At 40.8% G+C, this 18115-nt stretch overlaps 1 protein-coding gene across 2 annotated transcripts; it reads left to right on the forward strand.

Moving 5' to 3' along the window:
• Nucleotides 1-601: 601 nt before the first annotated feature.
• LOC309688549 (toll-like receptor 5) lies at nt 602-17555 on the forward strand. 2 transcript variants are annotated; one of them, XR_014271115.1, is made up of 7 exons: nt 602-776; nt 935-1013; nt 2582-2641; nt 12454-14510; nt 14626-14728; nt 16222-16310; nt 16984-17096. XR_014271115.1 is itself a non-coding variant. In XM_082504346.1 (6 exons), exons 3-6 carry the CDS (start codon nt 2594-2596, stop codon nt 17227-17229), a joined length of 2658 nt encoding a protein of 885 aa, XP_082360472.1. In that variant the 5' UTR covers nt 605-776; nt 935-1013; nt 2582-2593; the 3' UTR covers nt 17230-17555. The 2 variants fall into 2 exon arrangements, 1 of the variants encoding a protein (XP_082360472.1); XM_082504346.1 differs by having other exon boundaries at nt 605-776; nt 12454-14728; nt 16984-17555.
• Nucleotides 17556-18115: the final 560 nt, after the last annotated feature.

The raw sequence follows: 18115 nt of genomic DNA on the forward strand, positions 1-18115 counted from the left end.
ATTTGTTGAAATTTAGGGTCTGTGAGCAAAAGCAGAAGTTTTTGCTCGGGAAGTAACTGTGACCTCATTTTCAGAGGTTTCTTGGACATCTAATGGTTGTGAAATATGTCCAACTTTTCTCTTCTACTTAAACAACAGAGCACCTTGAGCACAGAGGAGAAAAAGGTGTGCACTGAGGATGATTTTGAATTTTGAGTGTTGTCAGACTGACAACAGTCTGGGGATTAACAGTATATAGAAAATGAACACAAGGATCAGATTGTACTTTGCTCCTCATTGTCTTTGAAAAAACAAGAGCAGACAAAACCAATTCAGTAAATGCACTTTTATGTGTTTGGTATAGTAATCTGTCTTAATCTGTTTTTATTTTAACGTTTTATTTCCTATATGGGGAAAGTCGTGTCAGCCTTGTGCTGAGAGGGCTCTGGTCGTCTGCGCACCGCTTTACAGTCAGGAAATCTTGTCTCACATCACTTTATACTGTAAGACAAAGACCCTACAGTGTTGCTCTAGGACAAATGTTTGCTCAGATTTACTGATGTAGTAAATGCAATTTGGTAATCAAAGGCGAGTTTGTGGCCATAACTGACTACATATACATGCTGTATCATGAGTGGGCAGACAAGGATGTAAATAAAGGAGAAGGAAAGCCAATATTACAGTATGGCAGACACTCTGCTTGGTAGCTTTGACGGGGCTCGGGTGGTCCTCTGGTGGTACTTTTCTGCATTCAAAATGACATAAATTTTAACATAAACTGACTGAGATTTTTCACAGTAAGTGTGATCAGTAGCCTTTTATATTTAAATACATACATGTTACATACTAATATAACCAGAACAGAGCATAACAGTGTTGCGTAAAAGAAGGCAAAGTTTACAAAGGAAGGAGAGATTTGTTCACTTGGGAAATTGCGAAATTGTCGTTTTGTCAGACTGGAGAAGATCAACTCTCAGTCCAGACAGAGCGAGGTGGTGCAGGTTTGAACGGGTTTGTCGCTTCGTCCGGTACAGGTAAGATTTTCACTTTATTATCAGCTAATTTGTGAGGAGAAAGCTCGGTACCGCCTCGCCCGCCTCCCCGACCGTCTAAGGAGAAGGTTAAAAAGTGTGTTTGTGTTTCCGACTCGGAATCAACCAGACAACGTTGTTAAAAAATAGTCGTACTGTTCAATAAGCCCGTCAGTGTAATGAGAGCTCGGACTGTAAACAAACCGACAACAACTCCGAAGTGATTCACCTGCAGGCAAACGGCAGGAAACGGCTAACAAGTAATGCAACGTAAAAGGTTCAAACCTTTAGTAGGCTGTGCTGAAATGAAGATACTGAAATTTTACAGACTACAGCTTTATTATCAACAAACAAAATGTCAAATCTCGTTCGTGCTTGCCACCTCGCTAAACCCAGGGGCGTCACCAGGGGGTTAAATATTTCCAAACTTGGTATTTGTGCACAGGATTACGCTGATGTTCAAACTCCTACCATGTTTTCACCTTAACGCAACTGCAAGGTTATCTTTCATGCACAGAAATGATTTAGTGTATAATGAACTTCTAACGTATGGACAGAACAAATTAAGAGTTGTTGATTCTTATTATTTATTGTGCTTGTTGTAACTTTATGCAGTGTTGTTCCAACTGCTGGTTTAACGTGGGTTGCGGTCAAAGTCAACTTTAGATCAAGCACAGAGGACTGAGACGAGGCTATGGTGGAGGTCAGGTCTTTTACTCAGCTCGCTTTCAATCACATACAATACCCCAGTACCACCTACTGGTGGGAGGTAGTAATAGCTGCTGCTTATTACAATATACCACAGTGCTTTCGTTAAGTCGCAAACCCCTGTGTGTCTGAAGGGTTTGCAGATTCTAATGCAGGGCTGAGGAATAAACACGTTGCTGAGTCTAGCTAGCACTGGGTGCAGCCAGTAACTGTTAGCTGGGTTTCACCACAACTAAGTTAGTAGGTAACTAAACTGGATGCACAGCAGTTTTTGTGCTGTCCCTGCCTTTTGGCACCTTCTTCGGTTCCTCTTCTGGTGGGACACTGCACTGGGACCTTTTGTGTGCTTTGCTTCTGGGAACTTTCACAGTTACAGGAATGGCTGTACAGAAACTACCAGGCCCATTTTTTCTTTAGGGCTCAAATGTTTCAGCCAGGTTTCACAGGCTCTGTTGTACTTAACTTGAACAAAAATCTACTCCCAGCGATAGATAAAGGCAACTTTTGGACTGAATTGAGACAGAAAAAAACTAAAACTAAAGGTTTAAACATTTGACAGGCACAAACGTTAATATAATGAACTTATATCGGGAGTGGCAGGTGTAGCACCAGGATCAATCACTGCAATATGACACATTCTGCTGTCCGGTCCATATTAGCTCAGGCAAACACGCCAGCTAGTCAAAGGAGCTTTGTAGTCCGAGTTGACATCAGATATGAATTGCTGTGTTAAACACTTGTGCGAGTGAACCATCAACCTGCGTGTTTATGTTCTCACTTTATTGAATATTTCACATATTTGTTCAGCTACAACAATGAAACACGATTACCTAATCAAAGCTTTGCTGTTTGTGTCTGTACAGATTGAGGACAGAATGTGGATGTTGGTCCTTCAGTTGATTTGCACTGGTTTGTGCCTAAAGGTACGTTTATAATACTGACTTCATTCAGCTGATTGGTTTCAAACATAACAGGACCACAGAATATAATGACTAATCTCAAATCCATTCATCTATTAAGTTAGTCGTTTTGGATTTTTTAAGCAGTCTTCAGGAACAGTTCTCCAGGCTTCTTGAATGACATTCAAAACTTTTCTTTGGATGTTTCTTCTTTTGTTCTCTTCTCTGACAAGATCATCCCACATTGCTTCAACAATGTTGAGGTCTGAGCTCTGGGGAGGTCAACCATGACTGATGGTGTTCTGCTGTGTTTTTCTATCCATGTATGCTTTTCTGCATTGGCACTAGCAGTGTGTTTGGGATAACTGTCATGCAGAAAATGGACACCGTTCACTATCCAAATTCATGGTGGGTCTAAAATCTGACCTTTCCACTGAGACCATTTCTGATGAGGCTTCAGTGAACAGTAGATGGGTCAACTGAAGGCTCAGATGCATGTCTCAGGTTCTGTCAGGTCATTGTGGGAATTTTGAAGTGGGATTTCTTCTTTTCCCCTTCATTTGTCAAGTTTGTGCAGGACACACTGTCAACCATGATGGGAAAATAATATTTTTTTGCTAGTCAAACCTGTTACTTTGGCATTTTTGGTGCATTTAACTTCAGAAATTGGAACAAATGATGTGTTTGCTACAGGTTGCTGGTATAAAAGTGCCTAAAATACAATTTCAAATGGGTTCTTTGCTAAATAGAGAAGACACATGTTCAGCCCTTGGGTTAGGCACCTTTTTGTCTTTAGGCCAGTGTTAAGTGGCGTTACAAATGACAAAAACAAACATGTAAAGGTGTAAGTATCATACTGAAAATGAGTGAAACAGTAGCCAGAGAAACACTATCAGACTTTCAGAGGGCCTGGATAACTGTTGCTGAAGACCAGGTAAGTCTGCTTCCATGGAAGTAGGGCTGCCACGATTAGTTGACTATCAAAATCGTCGACGACTGATTTAATAGTCGATGCGTCGTTTGAAGCTTTGTAAGATCCCAAAAGACGCAGGAATAAGTAGCAGGATTTAAGAGTGTAATAACGGACTGAAACAGAAGATGGCAGCACTGCATGTACAAGGATGCCAGCTGCCGTTAAACCCCGAAGAAGAAGTAGCTCTGTCCCAGAATAGACCCTGTCACTACCCGATCCGTACCGGAAACCCGATCGGTACCCCGCATGCGCGAAAGGTTTCTACTTCCGGTCGTAGCGTTTTACGATAGTTATGGGTCAGAGTATCTGTTAAGATGTTAAGAATAACAAGTATATCTTAAAATGTTTGCAATAATGAAGCATTTCAGTACAATGTAGACAAAAACGAAAAATAAAAAGAAAGTTACGGATCAGGACTCTCCGATCCTTACTGCGCATGTGTAAAGTCTGACCGTACAAATCGGGTCTACCCGATCCGTACCGCGCATGTGTAGATGTTTTCTTCTTCTTCTGTTCGTTTAATGGCAGTTTACTCCCCAGTGTACGAGGATACCGCCACCTGCTGACCGACCGAATAAACCCTATTATAAACTGAATTATCGTCATTACAAACGTGTGTTAAATTTGATTTAGTGATAGTTGAGTGTGTTTATGCTTGTCTGTGAGGAGAGGATTGTTGGAATAGTGATGATGATGTGCGCTATCACTGTCAATTGTCAGTAAACACTTAATCTGGCTGATGAATCTACACGTGAGATATTACAAAGTCTGTATTATTAACTCTGTAATTAGGCGCCATTCTTCTTATTTTACGGCGCTGTTGCTCAATCGGGGGACGCTCTCTGTTGAGGAGAAAAGCATGAATTTCTTTGTAAACGGATTATCCATTGTTTAAATGTCCCGGGCAGTCGAAAAGGAGGCAGAGCTGTTGAGAAATGCTAGGAGCTAACTGGGCGCTAACCGTATCAGTCAAATATATTGAATGTCGCAATGTTGGCAAAGAGAGGAAGTGACGTAAGATTTGCACATGCGGGGTACCGATCGGGTTTCCGGTACGGATCGGGTAGTGACAGACCCTGTGCACGAGAAAATGCTAACTTCCTGGTTTGAGACCGGATGTGGGGTAGTACATTTCCAGTAGCTTTACTTTGTGGTCAATCGCTACTGTGAAGATATACTCCATGTGCCAAAACTCGAAAACGGAAAGATCGCGTTAAGTTACAAAGAGCAGAAGGTGGGAACGCTCACCGCTGCTGTGTCATAAAAAATCTAATGATCAATTTTGACGTTTAAAGCGTTTAGATCGATCAGTTGTTTACATCACTCAACACAAGCAGAGCTGCATCACTGCAGCAGAAGACACATCGTCCACATTCAGAAACACATCTCTGTATAGTGACTGGTCTTATGATTTAAACAGGCAAATGTTCAGCATTCAAACTACAGGTGACGAATAGTCAAACCAGATGTTTCCCCGTTATGTCGATATCAGCTTGTCAAGTACACACCTACACAGCATGTTAACAAACCGTGAAAAAAGCCACACAAAAAATGAATGATTGCTGGTAACGGTTTCTATACATTAGTATGTACAAAGGGTATGTTGTGACTTACCTTCAAAATTACAGCGGTCCCTCGCTATAACGCGGTTCACCTTTCACCTCGCTGTTTCGCAGATTTTTTAGTGCAAGTTTGCTTATTTTTACGTCACATTGTGTCCTGCGTCCTGATCGCTGCAGACGATCTCCTCCGTGACGTCTCTCCTGTACAGTACAGAATCGCTGCATCGATCGCTAGCAGTGTGACTGCAGTACTGTATGTCCACGAAACGTTTTGCATCGTCAAAAAATAAAATTGGCTACTTGATTTCACCTCTCGCTGGTTGTTTTTAGAACATAACACCCGCGATAAACGAGGGACAGCTGAGAAATATAACATTTGAATCCCTTTTCTCTTTTGCTCTGAGGCGCGTGGAAAAAATATCGACAAGTCGATGAACATCATTTACAGATACAGTGGGGCAAAAAAGTATTTAGTCAGCCACCGATTGTGCAAGTTCCCCCACTTAAAATGATGACAGAGGTCAGTAATTTGCACCAGAGGTACACTTCAACTGTGAGAGACAGAATGTGGAAAAAAAATCCATGAATCCACATGGTAGGATTTGTAAAGAATTTATTCCTAAATTAGGGTGGAAAATAAGTATTTGGTCACCTCAAACAAGGAAAATCTCTGGCTCTCACAGACCTGTAACGTCTTCTGTAAGAAGCTTTTCTGTCCCCCACTCGTTACCTGTATGACTGGCACCTGTTTGAACTCATCATCTGTACAAAAGACACCTGTCCACAGCCTCAAACAGTCAGACTCCAAACTCCGCCATGGCCAAGACCAAAGAGCTTTCGAAGGACACCAGGAAAAGTATTGTAGACCTGCACCAGACTGGGAAGAGTGAATCTACAATAGGCAAGCAGCTTGGTGTGAAAAAATCAACTGTGGGAGCAATCATCAGAAAATGGAAGACATACAAGACCACTGATAATCTCCCTCGATCTGGGGCTCCACGCAAGATCTCATCCCGTGGGGTCAAAATGATCATGAGAACGGTGAGCAAAGATCCCAGAACCACACGGGGGGACCTGGTGAATGACCTGCAGAGAGCTGGGACCAAAGTAACAAAGGTCACCATCAGTAACACACTACAACGGCAGGGAATCAAATCCCGCAGTGCCAGACGTGTTCCGCTGCTGAAGCCAGTGCATGTCCAGGCCCGTCTGAAGTTTGCCAGAGAGCACATGGATGATACAGCAGAGGATTGGGAGAATGTCATGTGGTCAGATGAAACCAAAGTAGAACTTTTTGGTATAAACTCAACTCGTCGTGTTTGGAGGAAGAAGAATACTGAGTTGCATCCCAAGAACACCATACCTACTGTGAAGCATGGGGGTGGAAACATCATGCTATGGGGCTGTTTTTCTGCCAAGGGGACAGGACGACTGATCCGTGTTAAGGACAGAATGAATGGGGCCATGTATCGTGAGATTTTGAGCCAAAACCTCCTTCCATCAGTGAGAACTTTGAAGATGAAACGAGGCTGGGTCTTCCAACATGACAATGATCCAAAACACACCGCCCGGGCAACAAAGGAGTGGCTCCGTAAGAAGCATTTGAAAGTCCTGGAGTGGCCTAGCCAGTCTCCAGACCTCAACCCCATAGAAAATCTGTGGCGGGAGTTGAAAGTCCGTGTTGCTCGGCGACAGCCCCAAAACATCACTGCTCTCGAGAAGATCTGCATGGAGGAATGGGCCAAAATACCAGCTACTGTGTGTGCAAACCTGGTAAAGACCTATAGTAAACGTTTGACCTCTGTTATTGCCAACAAAGGTTATGTTACAAAGTATTGAGTTGTATTTTTGTTATTGACCAAATACTTATTTTCCACCCTGATTTACGAATAAATTCTTCACAAATCCTACCATGTGGATTCATGGATTTTTTTTTCACATTCTGTCTCTCACAGTTGAAGTGTACCTCTGGTGCAAATTACTGACCTCTGTCATCATTTTAGGTGGGGGAACTTGCACAATCGGTGGCTGACTAAATACTTTTTTGCCCCACTGTATATTGGATAAATGCCCAAGACATCTATAGAAATGTAAATCGCCGCTTGATTCAATCATTTGCTTAACTTGGGGGAGCAGCACAGCAAAGAAGGACTCATCCAGGCTGGAGAAACTGATCAGGAGGGCTAGCTCTGTGGTCGGCATGAAGCTGGACACTCTGGTGACAGTGGCAGAGAAAAGGACATTAAAGAAACTGATGGACATTATGGACAATGCCGGGCATCCTCTGCACACGGCCATTAACAACCAGAAGAGTCTGTTCAGTGACAGGTTGCTTCTCCCAAAGACAAGAACTAACAGACTTAAAAACTCCTTTGTCCCACATGCCATCAGACTGTTTAACTCCTCTCTGGAGGGGAGAGGGAGGGGAAACAGGAGGACAAAGGAGGGAACAACTAAGCTGTAGTGCCTCTTCACCTCACTGTGCAATACCTTTTGTGCAATACTTTTGTAAATAGTCAACGGTGCAATAGACTCAATACTTGAAATGTGCAATTCACTTGTATTTTTATTTTTATTCCTATTTATTCTATTTATCCCCTTCGTATATTTTATTTATATTGTCTCTGTATTTATATATATGTGTGTGTGTATAACTCTGTAACTTCTGTCGGTGCTGTGCTTTTTTGGAAATCGAATTTCCCAGAGGAACCCACCCGAGGGATTAATAAAGTTCTATCTAATCTAATCTAATCTAATCTAACTTGGACCGTAAACCAGGCGCGAATAGGACACCGGAAACAAAGCTCCCCACAGGAGTTTCCGCACCGGAAGCAGCATATGCTAACGTGCTCATATCTATTCATAGCATTCATTCATAAAAATGCTGATAAACTCAATTTATTTGAGTTGTCTTAACTTAGAAAAACTAAGTCAGCTGGAAGTTTTGCTTCTCAGTGCGGAAGGATGAAAGATGTGGTTTGAAAATGCCACATCACTACCGTCCTCCTCCCTAGCACGGATCAGTCCGCATGTTCATGGTGCATTTGTTATGGAATATGTTGAGCAAACCTGGAGAAGCTTCAGCTCAAGATATTATTGTTGTCATTGCTGTGGATCTTTGCCTGATACACTGACTTGGTGAGTAAATGTTTACTCTTATTCAGCTGTTAGTGTGGGGGGTATTTTCAATCCATACCCATAACTAACTAACTAACTAACTAATTATATATATATATCATGTTTAACATGACTAGCAAAAGACTGCAAGGTTGAAAACGATATGCCGGCAGTTAGCTGTGCTCGTGGACTCTATCGAGCCTTGACCTCCCGGTCAGCTATCGCGCTGGTGGATAACAGAGCTCTCCGAAAACGTGGAAGCACTTTTGCAAATATGTGATATTTTTATAAATTAAGTAGATATTTGAGCTTTACACAGCTACATTCTCGCCTGAAAATATCTTAAAAGGTTATTTTGTGACCCAGAAAGTTTAATCTGGGGAAAAGGAGGATCGCATTTGTCGGCCACAGTTGTCGGAGTCTGTGCGTACTTGTAAGCGCTGCAATGGCGGAGGAGCACGGCTAAAAAACAACTTTTTCTGGGTCACAAAATAGACTTTTAAGATATTTTCAGGTGAGAATGTAGCTGTGTAAAGTTCAAGTATCTGCTCGATTTCTCAAGACATCACATATTTGCAAAAATGCTCAGACGTTTTCGGAGACGTCCATTTGTTTTTTTTTTCATACTTTGTGGCAGCTTTTGAACATCTGTGGCATCTATTAATGTCAAATCTAGCCTTTGTTTAACAACATAAGCAAACTGCTACTGGAACTTTAACATTATGCACTCCATACTGTACAGTAATGCCACTGTTTTGCACATGTCTCACTCTGTATATTTTATTTTATATATTTTATATATTTTATTTATTGTTTACTCTATTTAATTTGTAAAACATGTGTACACACACACACACACACACACACACACACACACACACACACACACACGTAGAAAAATATTTAGTATACACATCCAGAAATGCATATACTATTATATATTGTACATATATTTATTAGTTTCAGATGTAGCCATTCTTGTATTTTGCTTGTTTACATTATTGTATTTTGCACAACTCTGTTGCTTGTGAAGCTCGCACACAAGAATTTCACTCACATGTGCTGTACCAATGTACCTGCACATGTGATGTGACAATAAAAAGTGATTTGATTTGCTTTTATATTTAACCACTTTTCTGTTTTATTACATTTTAAATAATAATAATAACAATAGTATTTGTTTTGTTAAAAATGTGTTTAAAAACAAGTTTTGTTGTGAAAGCTATAATACAGATTAGTGGCCTGTTAAATGGTTAACATCTAGGTTGGCTTTATACTTGAGAATAAAGTAATACAGCTTTTCCTTCTAAAGAATTAAGTTAAATTCCACAGTTGAATCATAAGAAACATTATGTTACCGGTACATATAAACAGTGTTGGGTAAGTTACTTTAAATTAGTAACTTAGTTACATTACTAGTTACTTCTATCAAAAGTAACTCAGTTACTTCAAGTTACTCGTTACTTTCAAAGTAACTAGTTACTAGGGAAAGTAACTTTGGTTTTACTCAGAATTCTCTTGTTAATGTGCTGCTTCCATAACTTTGCCAGTCTTCTAGCTTGCTTACTTGCCACAGTGCACTGTGCCACCTACCAAAGGAAAAGATAATGTGCATATTTCCACGAGAGAAATCCCACGCCTGGGCCATCGTTGACCGCCGCCATGATTCTAGCCTACGTCACAGCATCATGTGCGCCTTTTACATCCAACACAAAAACTGCAGTCGTGGTGCTTTCGATTGTACTCAGAACTCGGAAATTCTGCCTTCTGAATAGGAAGATGTAGGTAACACCAGACTGCAGATGAGCTGCATACAGGGCTGGACTGGGACAGAAAATCGTCCCGAGCATTTTGACTACAGACCGGCCGCCATTATAGGAAAAATCATAAAGCCTTTGAATGAAAACAAACGCTGTTGTGACAGTGATGTTCACTGTTCTGATGGTATATATGCATCAATCTATCAATCGTTTGTTGTAAGATTCAGATAATTATTTATTAAAAGTGAGATATTTTAAACGAGAATAAGAAAGAAAAGTATTTCTTTGTGCCCCCCTCTCCCTGTTAATGCCCTACCTGCCCCCCTGGCAACACTTTGCTAGACCCGCCCCTGCACAGTTACCAGCTGTCAGCTGCTTAGAAAAGGATCCTGGTGTTATTTGTCTCTCAGAAACAGTTCATAACTTCAGCTCATCCATGTCACCTAAAAGGTAAACCTGTTTCTCCATCACCTGGTTTCATCTTCATGTTTCCCTCTCACCAGATATACAAACCATATCATGACCAGCAGCTTTACAGCTGTGGCTCCAGCAAACATCAGCTGATACTAGAAATTAATATGAAATAAATTATAACAACAGCTGATCAAGCTTAAACGTGCTGCTGTTGTTTAGCGCGACATCCGCTGGTTTCCTCTTTCTGGCGCAAAGTGGGCGATAAACAAACAAGAGAGACGATCAGCTGATCATTGATCAGTTTCATGATTGAAGTAGAAACAGGAGAGGCAGGGGGGGAGAATGAGAGAAGAAGAGGCAGCTGTGCAGCAAAGACACAGAGTAACTCCAGCTTTGTGTCTTTTTCATTGTAGCTGAATTACGGGACAAACTGTTCCTTTTCACCTCAATAAGAAACGCGTAATATTTTCTCTGAATACCAGACGGGACGGTTGGCAACTCTAATAACTTATGAACAAAATAAAGTTCAACATCAGTAACATAGCACCCACCCAGCTGTATAGAAACTCCGTCATGCTAGCTAGCACGGTGTACGGAAAAAGTCAGAATAATGAAAATAAACTCCACCTAAACCTGGTTTATATCTGACCCAGAGAGACTGCAGGTCATAACTTCTTACCTGGAGTTCAGTTCACACTTGGACCGGTGGTCGCCTCGGGTCTCTCTTCCTTCTGCGTCCCCTTTCCTTCCTCCACCTGCTGCCTCCAACACTTGCTAATGTTACTGAATCTGTGGAAGCTCCGCGATAGCCACCACACACGAAGTAACAAGTAACGAGCCTATCTAAATCCCAGTAACGACTAATGCGTTCCTGGTTTTGGCATAATAACTAGTTACCGTGCTCATTACCACAGTAATAACGTAGTTACTGTAACGCGTTACTTAAATCAGAGACGGCACTTGTGACAGAACAACAAATATTTTATTTTGATTATATAAGTAAGTACAAAACAAAGTTGTGGTAGGCCTAAACTTATTTTCAGAATAATTACATCTGAGACTTTGTTTCATTGTAAGATTATAACAGTGATGGCAATATAATTGTTTGTTGTTCAGCAGAACAGTGTCCAGTATGTTGGCTGTTATACTTTGTTGTGTTTGAAAATAAAAGTTGGGCTGATTTTAACATCATTACAAAAAGTGTTGCTAATTATTTTTAGTCATATTCAGGTTACCACACAGTTTTTTCATTTAGTTGAACTTGAAATGTTTGTCAGTAGGTAAACAATTTGTATTGTACAGTCAGAAATATCAAGTTATTCTTAATACTGCAGACTTGCGATGAATAAGTTGTCCTAACAGTCATCTTAAGTAAGCTTTACTTAGTTTTTTTGAGGCAACGAGTTTGCATATTTTTTTGAGTTCTGGAAACTACATAGGTATTTACTCTGTACTCTAAGTGAATAAGTTGCCTTAACTTAGTCATCTTAAGTAAAACTTTACTCTATTTTTTTGAGGCAACGAATTTACTTATTTTGAGTTCTGTGAACTAATTACATTTTACAGTGTGTTATATTTTAGGTAGCAAAGAGCAGACGGCTGAGTTTATTAAACTTCACCTAAACAATCTGTAGATTTCATTAAAATTTAATAAACTATCATCTTATCTTTATTTTTAGCTTTAAACACTTGAAGCTGCAAGCTAATGATAGTTATATAAGAGCAGATGCTGATGGTGCAATAAGCTGTACGTTTTACGTCCAGTGGATGATGATCTGATTAGTCGATTAATCGCAAAAATAATCGGTGACTAGTCGACAATCCAAATAATCGGTTGTGGCAGCCCTACATGGAAGTTATACATAAAGACATTTGGGGGGGCTTTTGGGGGGGCTACTAATCATGAAAATGAAGCTTTGACTTTGATTTTTTTTTCTTACTAAATAATTTCACATGTAATTTTGCTGACTTCATCGCTTGATTTTTGTTATGTAACCCTCCCATCTGCAGGTAACAGTATCCTACCAAACATGCCGTTTGAGGGGACAAAGAGCCTGGTGTGGCTTTCAGAACCACTACTGGGTTCCTGCTCTGCCCCACAACATCACCCACCTCTATCTGCAGAGTAACCACATCAGTGAGATTAACAGCACCTCGCTCAGAGACTTTAAGGAGTTGCAAGTATTAAATCTTGAAAGTCAGGATCAAACACTCGTCATATGGAACAACGCTTTCCTCGGGCAGAGAAAGTTAACAGAATTGATGCTCGGCTCTAATCTGGGCCTCAAACTGCAGCCGAGGGCATTTGCAGGACTGTTCAATTTACAAAACCTGTCTTTGTATTATTGTAGTCTGACAGACTCCATACTATCAGAAAGCTATCTGGAACCACTTTTGTCCTTGGAAGTCCTTGATCTCTCGTTCAACAACATAACGAGACTGCGGCCAGGTCCATTCTTTTCAAGATTCAGAAAGTTCACGCAGCTGAAACTCAAACTAAATAAGATCGAAAACATATGTGAAGAAGATCTTGTAAGTTTCAGGGGTAAAAGGTTTGAGCTCCTGAACTTGGACTCCAACAAGTTATTCCACAATGATGAATGGGGAAACTGTGGGAACCCTTTCAAAGAGCTAGCCTTCGATGTTCTCGATTTAACCTCCAGTGGACTAAATGTGAACGAAACAAGGCAGTTTTTCAAAGCATTAGAAGGGACTCCGATTTCTCATCTTAAATACTCTGGAATCTTGGGCAAAGGGTTTTCACATGAGAACTTCCCAGATCCAGATAAAAACACATTTGAAGGCCTGAAAAACAGTGCAGTGAAAAGTTTGGATGTCTCTAACAACCGCATATTTGCTTTGCAGAGTGCCGTGTTCAGTCATCTAAGAGATGCAAAGAAGATCGATATTTCACTAAACAGAATCAATCAGATTAACAGAAATGCTTTTGATGGTCTTCAGGATCATTTACTAATACTCAACTTGTCATCCAACCTTTTAGGACAAATACATTCTCACACATTCACCAATCTGAGAGAACTTAGGATATTGGACTTGTCCCAAAACCACATTGGTGTTTTGGGATACAAAGCATTCAGCGGTCTCCCTAACTTACAGTATTTAGATCTGGCATCAAACTCACTGCGAGAACTGGGTTTTCCTACATCACTACCAAATTTAGAATATCTGTTTTTGAGAGATAATAAGTTGAAATCTCGCAATGGAATTGATGACTTGGCCATGAACAGTATCCATGTCGATATTTCAGAAAATAGATTAACAAATATGGAGGATGTATTTTTCATTTTAACTTATTTCCCGAGACTTCGGGTTTTATTCTATGGTGACAACATCATCAAGTGGTGCAAACGAAACTATGTGTTTGAACCTCTTAATAACAGTTTGAAAGTGCTAGATCTTCATGATAGTTCCCTGCAGATAATTTGGGCACAGGGGCAGTGCCTCGACTTGTTTGACCATCTTGAAAATCTGATCGGTTTAAATATAAGCCTTAATTCACTCGCGACCCTCCCAAATGGGATCTTCAGGGGTCTCAGCTCAATCATAGAGATGGACCTTTCGTACAATGCCTTGACCTTTTTGCAGCCAGATGTTTTTCCCATCAGCCTGAAATGGCTCCATATTTCAAACAACTTCCTAGCCTCCCCCGACCCTATGACATTTCAGTCTCTCAGCATTCTCAGTCTGTCAGCAACTCGCTTTCACTGTGACTGCAATCTGGGGAACTTCCTGGAGTGGCTGAACACGACTAATGTCACGTTTTTGAGCCCAATTGAAGACTTAAGATGCGAGTTTCCAGCTGCTTTCCAGGGCCTTCCTCTGCTGAATTACTCCACAATCATCGAACCATGTGAGACGGATCCCGAACAGGCAGTCCAAGGTCTAAAGTTTGCTGTCTTCCTTTTCTCTGCCTCACTCATCATTATTGTCCTTCTTACTGGAATCATTTACGCTCGTCTCCGAGGACAAATATTCATCATCTACAAAAAGATCATCAGCAGGGTTCTCAAGGGCCCCAAACTGATGCCTCTTGTGGATGAGATGAGGTATGATGCGTTTATCTGTTTTAGCAACAGGGACTACCGGTGGGTGGAGGCTGCTTTACTAAAGAAGCTGGATAACCAGTTTTCAGAAGAGAATCTTTTTCACTGTTGTTTCGAGGCCCGAGACTTCCTGCCAGGTGAGGATCACCTTTCAAACATCAGAGATGCCATCTGGAGCAGCAGGAAGACTTTGTGCATTGTCTCTAAGGATTTCCTTAAAGGTACTGGACTCTGATTAAGATGCTTTGCTATGCCCTTAAATAGGCCGTTACAGCAGGAAAACCCTGCAACGGGGTAGGGAACGTTGGTCCTCGAGGGCCGGTGTCCTGCAGGATTTAGAGCTCACCCTGGGTCTCCACACCTGAATCAAATCATTAGTTCATTACCAGGCCTCTGGAGAACTTCAAGACATGTTGAGGAGATAGTTTAACATTTAAATCAGCTGTGTTGGATCAAGGACACATCTAAAACCTGCAGGAAGCCTGGAGTTCCCTACCCCTACCCCCCAACAATGTAGCTGAATTAAAACAGTTCTAGAAAAAAAGAGTGGGACAAAATTCCCCCACAGCCGTGTAAAAAATAGTCTCATTGCTAATTATCACAAATGCTTGACTGCAGCCAAAGGTGGTACAACCAATTATTAGATTTAGGGGCAGACACTTTTTCTGCATAGAGCCAGGCAGGTTTGGATAGGTTTTTAAAAGATTTTAGCTTTAACAAATGAAATTATTTAAAAACTGCATTTCTGTATTTGCTCGGTTAACCTTTCTCTTATATAAAAATATGTGTCACCTAAAACATAAGTGTAATAATTAAATGGACTTCCCGATTCAAATCGAATTTCGTTTGACTAAAGCGATATCGACTCATTAAATCCTGAATCAATTTTTAAATATAAATGCATTTTGCCAGAAACGCCAGAAGCTCAAGTTAAAGCTTCTCAAAACAATTTAAACATCTGCCAAACAGTTAAAAATGCAAATGATTAAAGAGCAGGTAAACGGGAAAAGGTGTAAAGCACAAAGCACAGATTTCCCCCGTTCACCCGCCATCCACCCACCCATATGTGGACACGCCGCCAAAAGGCGGTGTCTCACAGATTCTGAAGCTGCAGGTTTCGTCATGAAGTCCCTCTTATTCTGCAGTTTTGCTTCCAGTGTATTGATAAATGATCATAATTATAGTATTTCTGACTGTCTGAGTCAAAAAATGAGTGAAATAATGAATGAAACAGAATCTGGGATTGAATCGAATCAGTTATAGAAATCAGTGACGATGCCCAGCCATACTGGTTTAACATGAAGGATGCTCGGGAAAGATGGAGGTAGGCAATCTGCTACGGCGAGCCCTGAGAGGATCAGCAGAAAGAATGATTATTAATGCTAAGCTAACCATCTATTGTAATGTATACATGGCTGACGTTGTACTGATGGTAAGCTAACCACCTAGTCATTGTAACTCATGTTGTAAACAAATAGAATGGAATCAGCACTGCTGTCTCTTCTTCCTGTATATAAAACAACAGACGTGTTGCATTTAATTTAAACTGCTAGCATGCTTAGTAGTGCCATAGCTAATAAGGCTTTTATTTTCACTTTCTTCATTACAGTAAAATAATTGCATGTGGGTTAAATACTTCCTTATTTTAAAAAAATGTAAGTTCATTAGATCATTTAAACATGAGCAAAATTACCACAGTAGTTTCTCTTTGCAGATGGCTGGTGCTTGGAAGCGTTTACTTTAGCCCAAGGCCGGATGCTGGAGGAACTGACGAATGTCTTAATTATGTTGGTGGTAGGGAAGGTGAGTATGAGCTGTTAACATAACAACAGCAGTAATATATTATCCACTAAGTGTTTGTATGTTTTTATCGTGTAAAAAAGCGTTATTGTAATAGCTGAGTTAGTTTTGGTCACCTGTAAAATCTATTCAGTGTTCACTAAGCTGTAGCTCTAATTTCCAACGTGTTGAAATACAATATATTTTTTGCAACTAAATGATGATTTATATCACTGAGTGTGTAAATCAGTGCGAGCTGCCACGCTCACATATAAAGGTTATGTGACCAGTTTTCAATGTAAAATATAAATTACAGCAGATTTAAATAGTAACCAAAGTCATGCTTTAGGTCTGAGAACTGTGTGTGGCAACAGGTTAGCAGATAACTGAAAGTCCTGTACAAACCTGGTAGGTGTCGGACTGCATGCAGATTTCAATTAACCTCGCCTCTGCCAGTGCGCCCCATGGCGGCTTTGGCTACAGTGTAGCATCACCAGTGTGTGAATGGGTGGATGACTGAACGTGTAAAGCGCTTTGGAGTCCTCAGGGACCAAGTAAAGCGCTATACAAATACAGGCCATTTACCACTTTTTTTTTTGCTTTCCACAAAGCAGAAAACTGGTGATGTTGATTCTTACTGAATTCATCCCAAACATGTTTCAGTTTTTGACTTAAAACTCCTACATTGCATCCAAAGGTGGCTCACTACCAGCTGATGAAGTGCAATGCAGTCAGAGCTTTTGTCCAGAGGAAAGAGTACCTCACTTGGCCAGAGGACCCTCAGGATATGGAGTGGTTTTATGAACGTCTCATCTCAGATATACTCAAAGACAGTAAGGTGAAAAAGCTCAAAGAGGACAAGCCTGAGCCCGGGGGGCCTGAAGTTCAGCCGGAGAGCCACGACGGGATTAATGCCGAGAACATAAAAGAAACTTCCATGTGAACTTTGTTTCTGCTGCTGTTTAGGAAGCCTACTGTCCTGTGAAAATGAAAACTGGTGGCTTTGTAAAACGCAGCAACAGATTCAGCAGACCTTGTGATGCAAAGAGAAGTCCAAGAATGCCTAAACAATGGTACAGTTCTTGGATTTAGAGCAGGTGCATCTATACCAAACATAAAGCCCATGGCTGGAATCAGCCCGGCAAAGACTCCAAGCTGACCCACTTGATTGCTTTGCAATTTATTAAGGAAGGCATAGACTTTGGACTTTTAACTTTTTCTCTATGTTTTACAACTTTTCCTGCTAATAAAAGGCCTAAAAGACTCAAAGTAATGGAAAAACTTTTACAGCTTGTACAAATAAATTTGTATTTCAGTGATTCCTGAGATTAGGGACAAAACGGGTTTTAATTTTCTAAAATATATTTTTTGATTTTTCAAAAACATATTTACATACAATTGTTACACAAAGTTTTGGCTGTCTAGCTGATATATATATATATATTTCCAGTCCTGTGGTCTCAGCCTCAGATACTCAACTAATCAAAGTGATGTCATGACAAAAATGAATGACCAACAAGACATTTTTTTTCTCCTTCATTTCTGTCACACAAAGCTGTATGAAACGTTTCTCGCGGTTAGTATCATGGTTGCTAGGCAACCTGAACAGCGCGACGCAGGCTAGACCGTCCCATTTCACAAGCCTCTCACTTCCGCACTTCTCGTACTTATAGTACGCACCGTACGTAGGACGCGTAGTGTGCGTACTTCAAGCGTGCAGACCCTGAATTGGGACACAGCCAGCCTGTTTGGTTTGATTCGTGGTCCAAGATGGCGCCGCGCTCCCACAATGCATTGCGGTGTGACGTCAACTCCAAAGCCCTATAGAA

This window comes from Aulonocara stuartgranti (genome assembly GCF_965226115.1).
Source record: "Aulonocara stuartgranti genome assembly, chromosome: 15".
Lineage (NCBI taxonomy): Eukaryota > Metazoa > Chordata > Actinopteri > Cichliformes > Cichlidae > Aulonocara > Aulonocara stuartgranti.

Excerpts from the sequence above, each read along its gene's own strand:
- LOC309688549 (XM_082504346.1), top strand. The coding sequence starts at position 2,594 with ATGTGGATGTTGGTCCTTCAGTTGATTTGCACTGGTTTGTGCCTAAAG. Across the intron at positions 2,642-12,453 it reads GCACTGGTTTGTGCCTAAAG|GTAACAGTATCCTACCAAAC; the intron begins GTACGTTTATAA and ends TCCCATCTGCAG. Across the intron at positions 16,311-16,983 it reads TTATGTTGGTGGTAGGGAAG|GTGGCTCACTACCAGCTGAT; the intron begins GTGAGTATGAGC and ends TTGCATCCAAAG.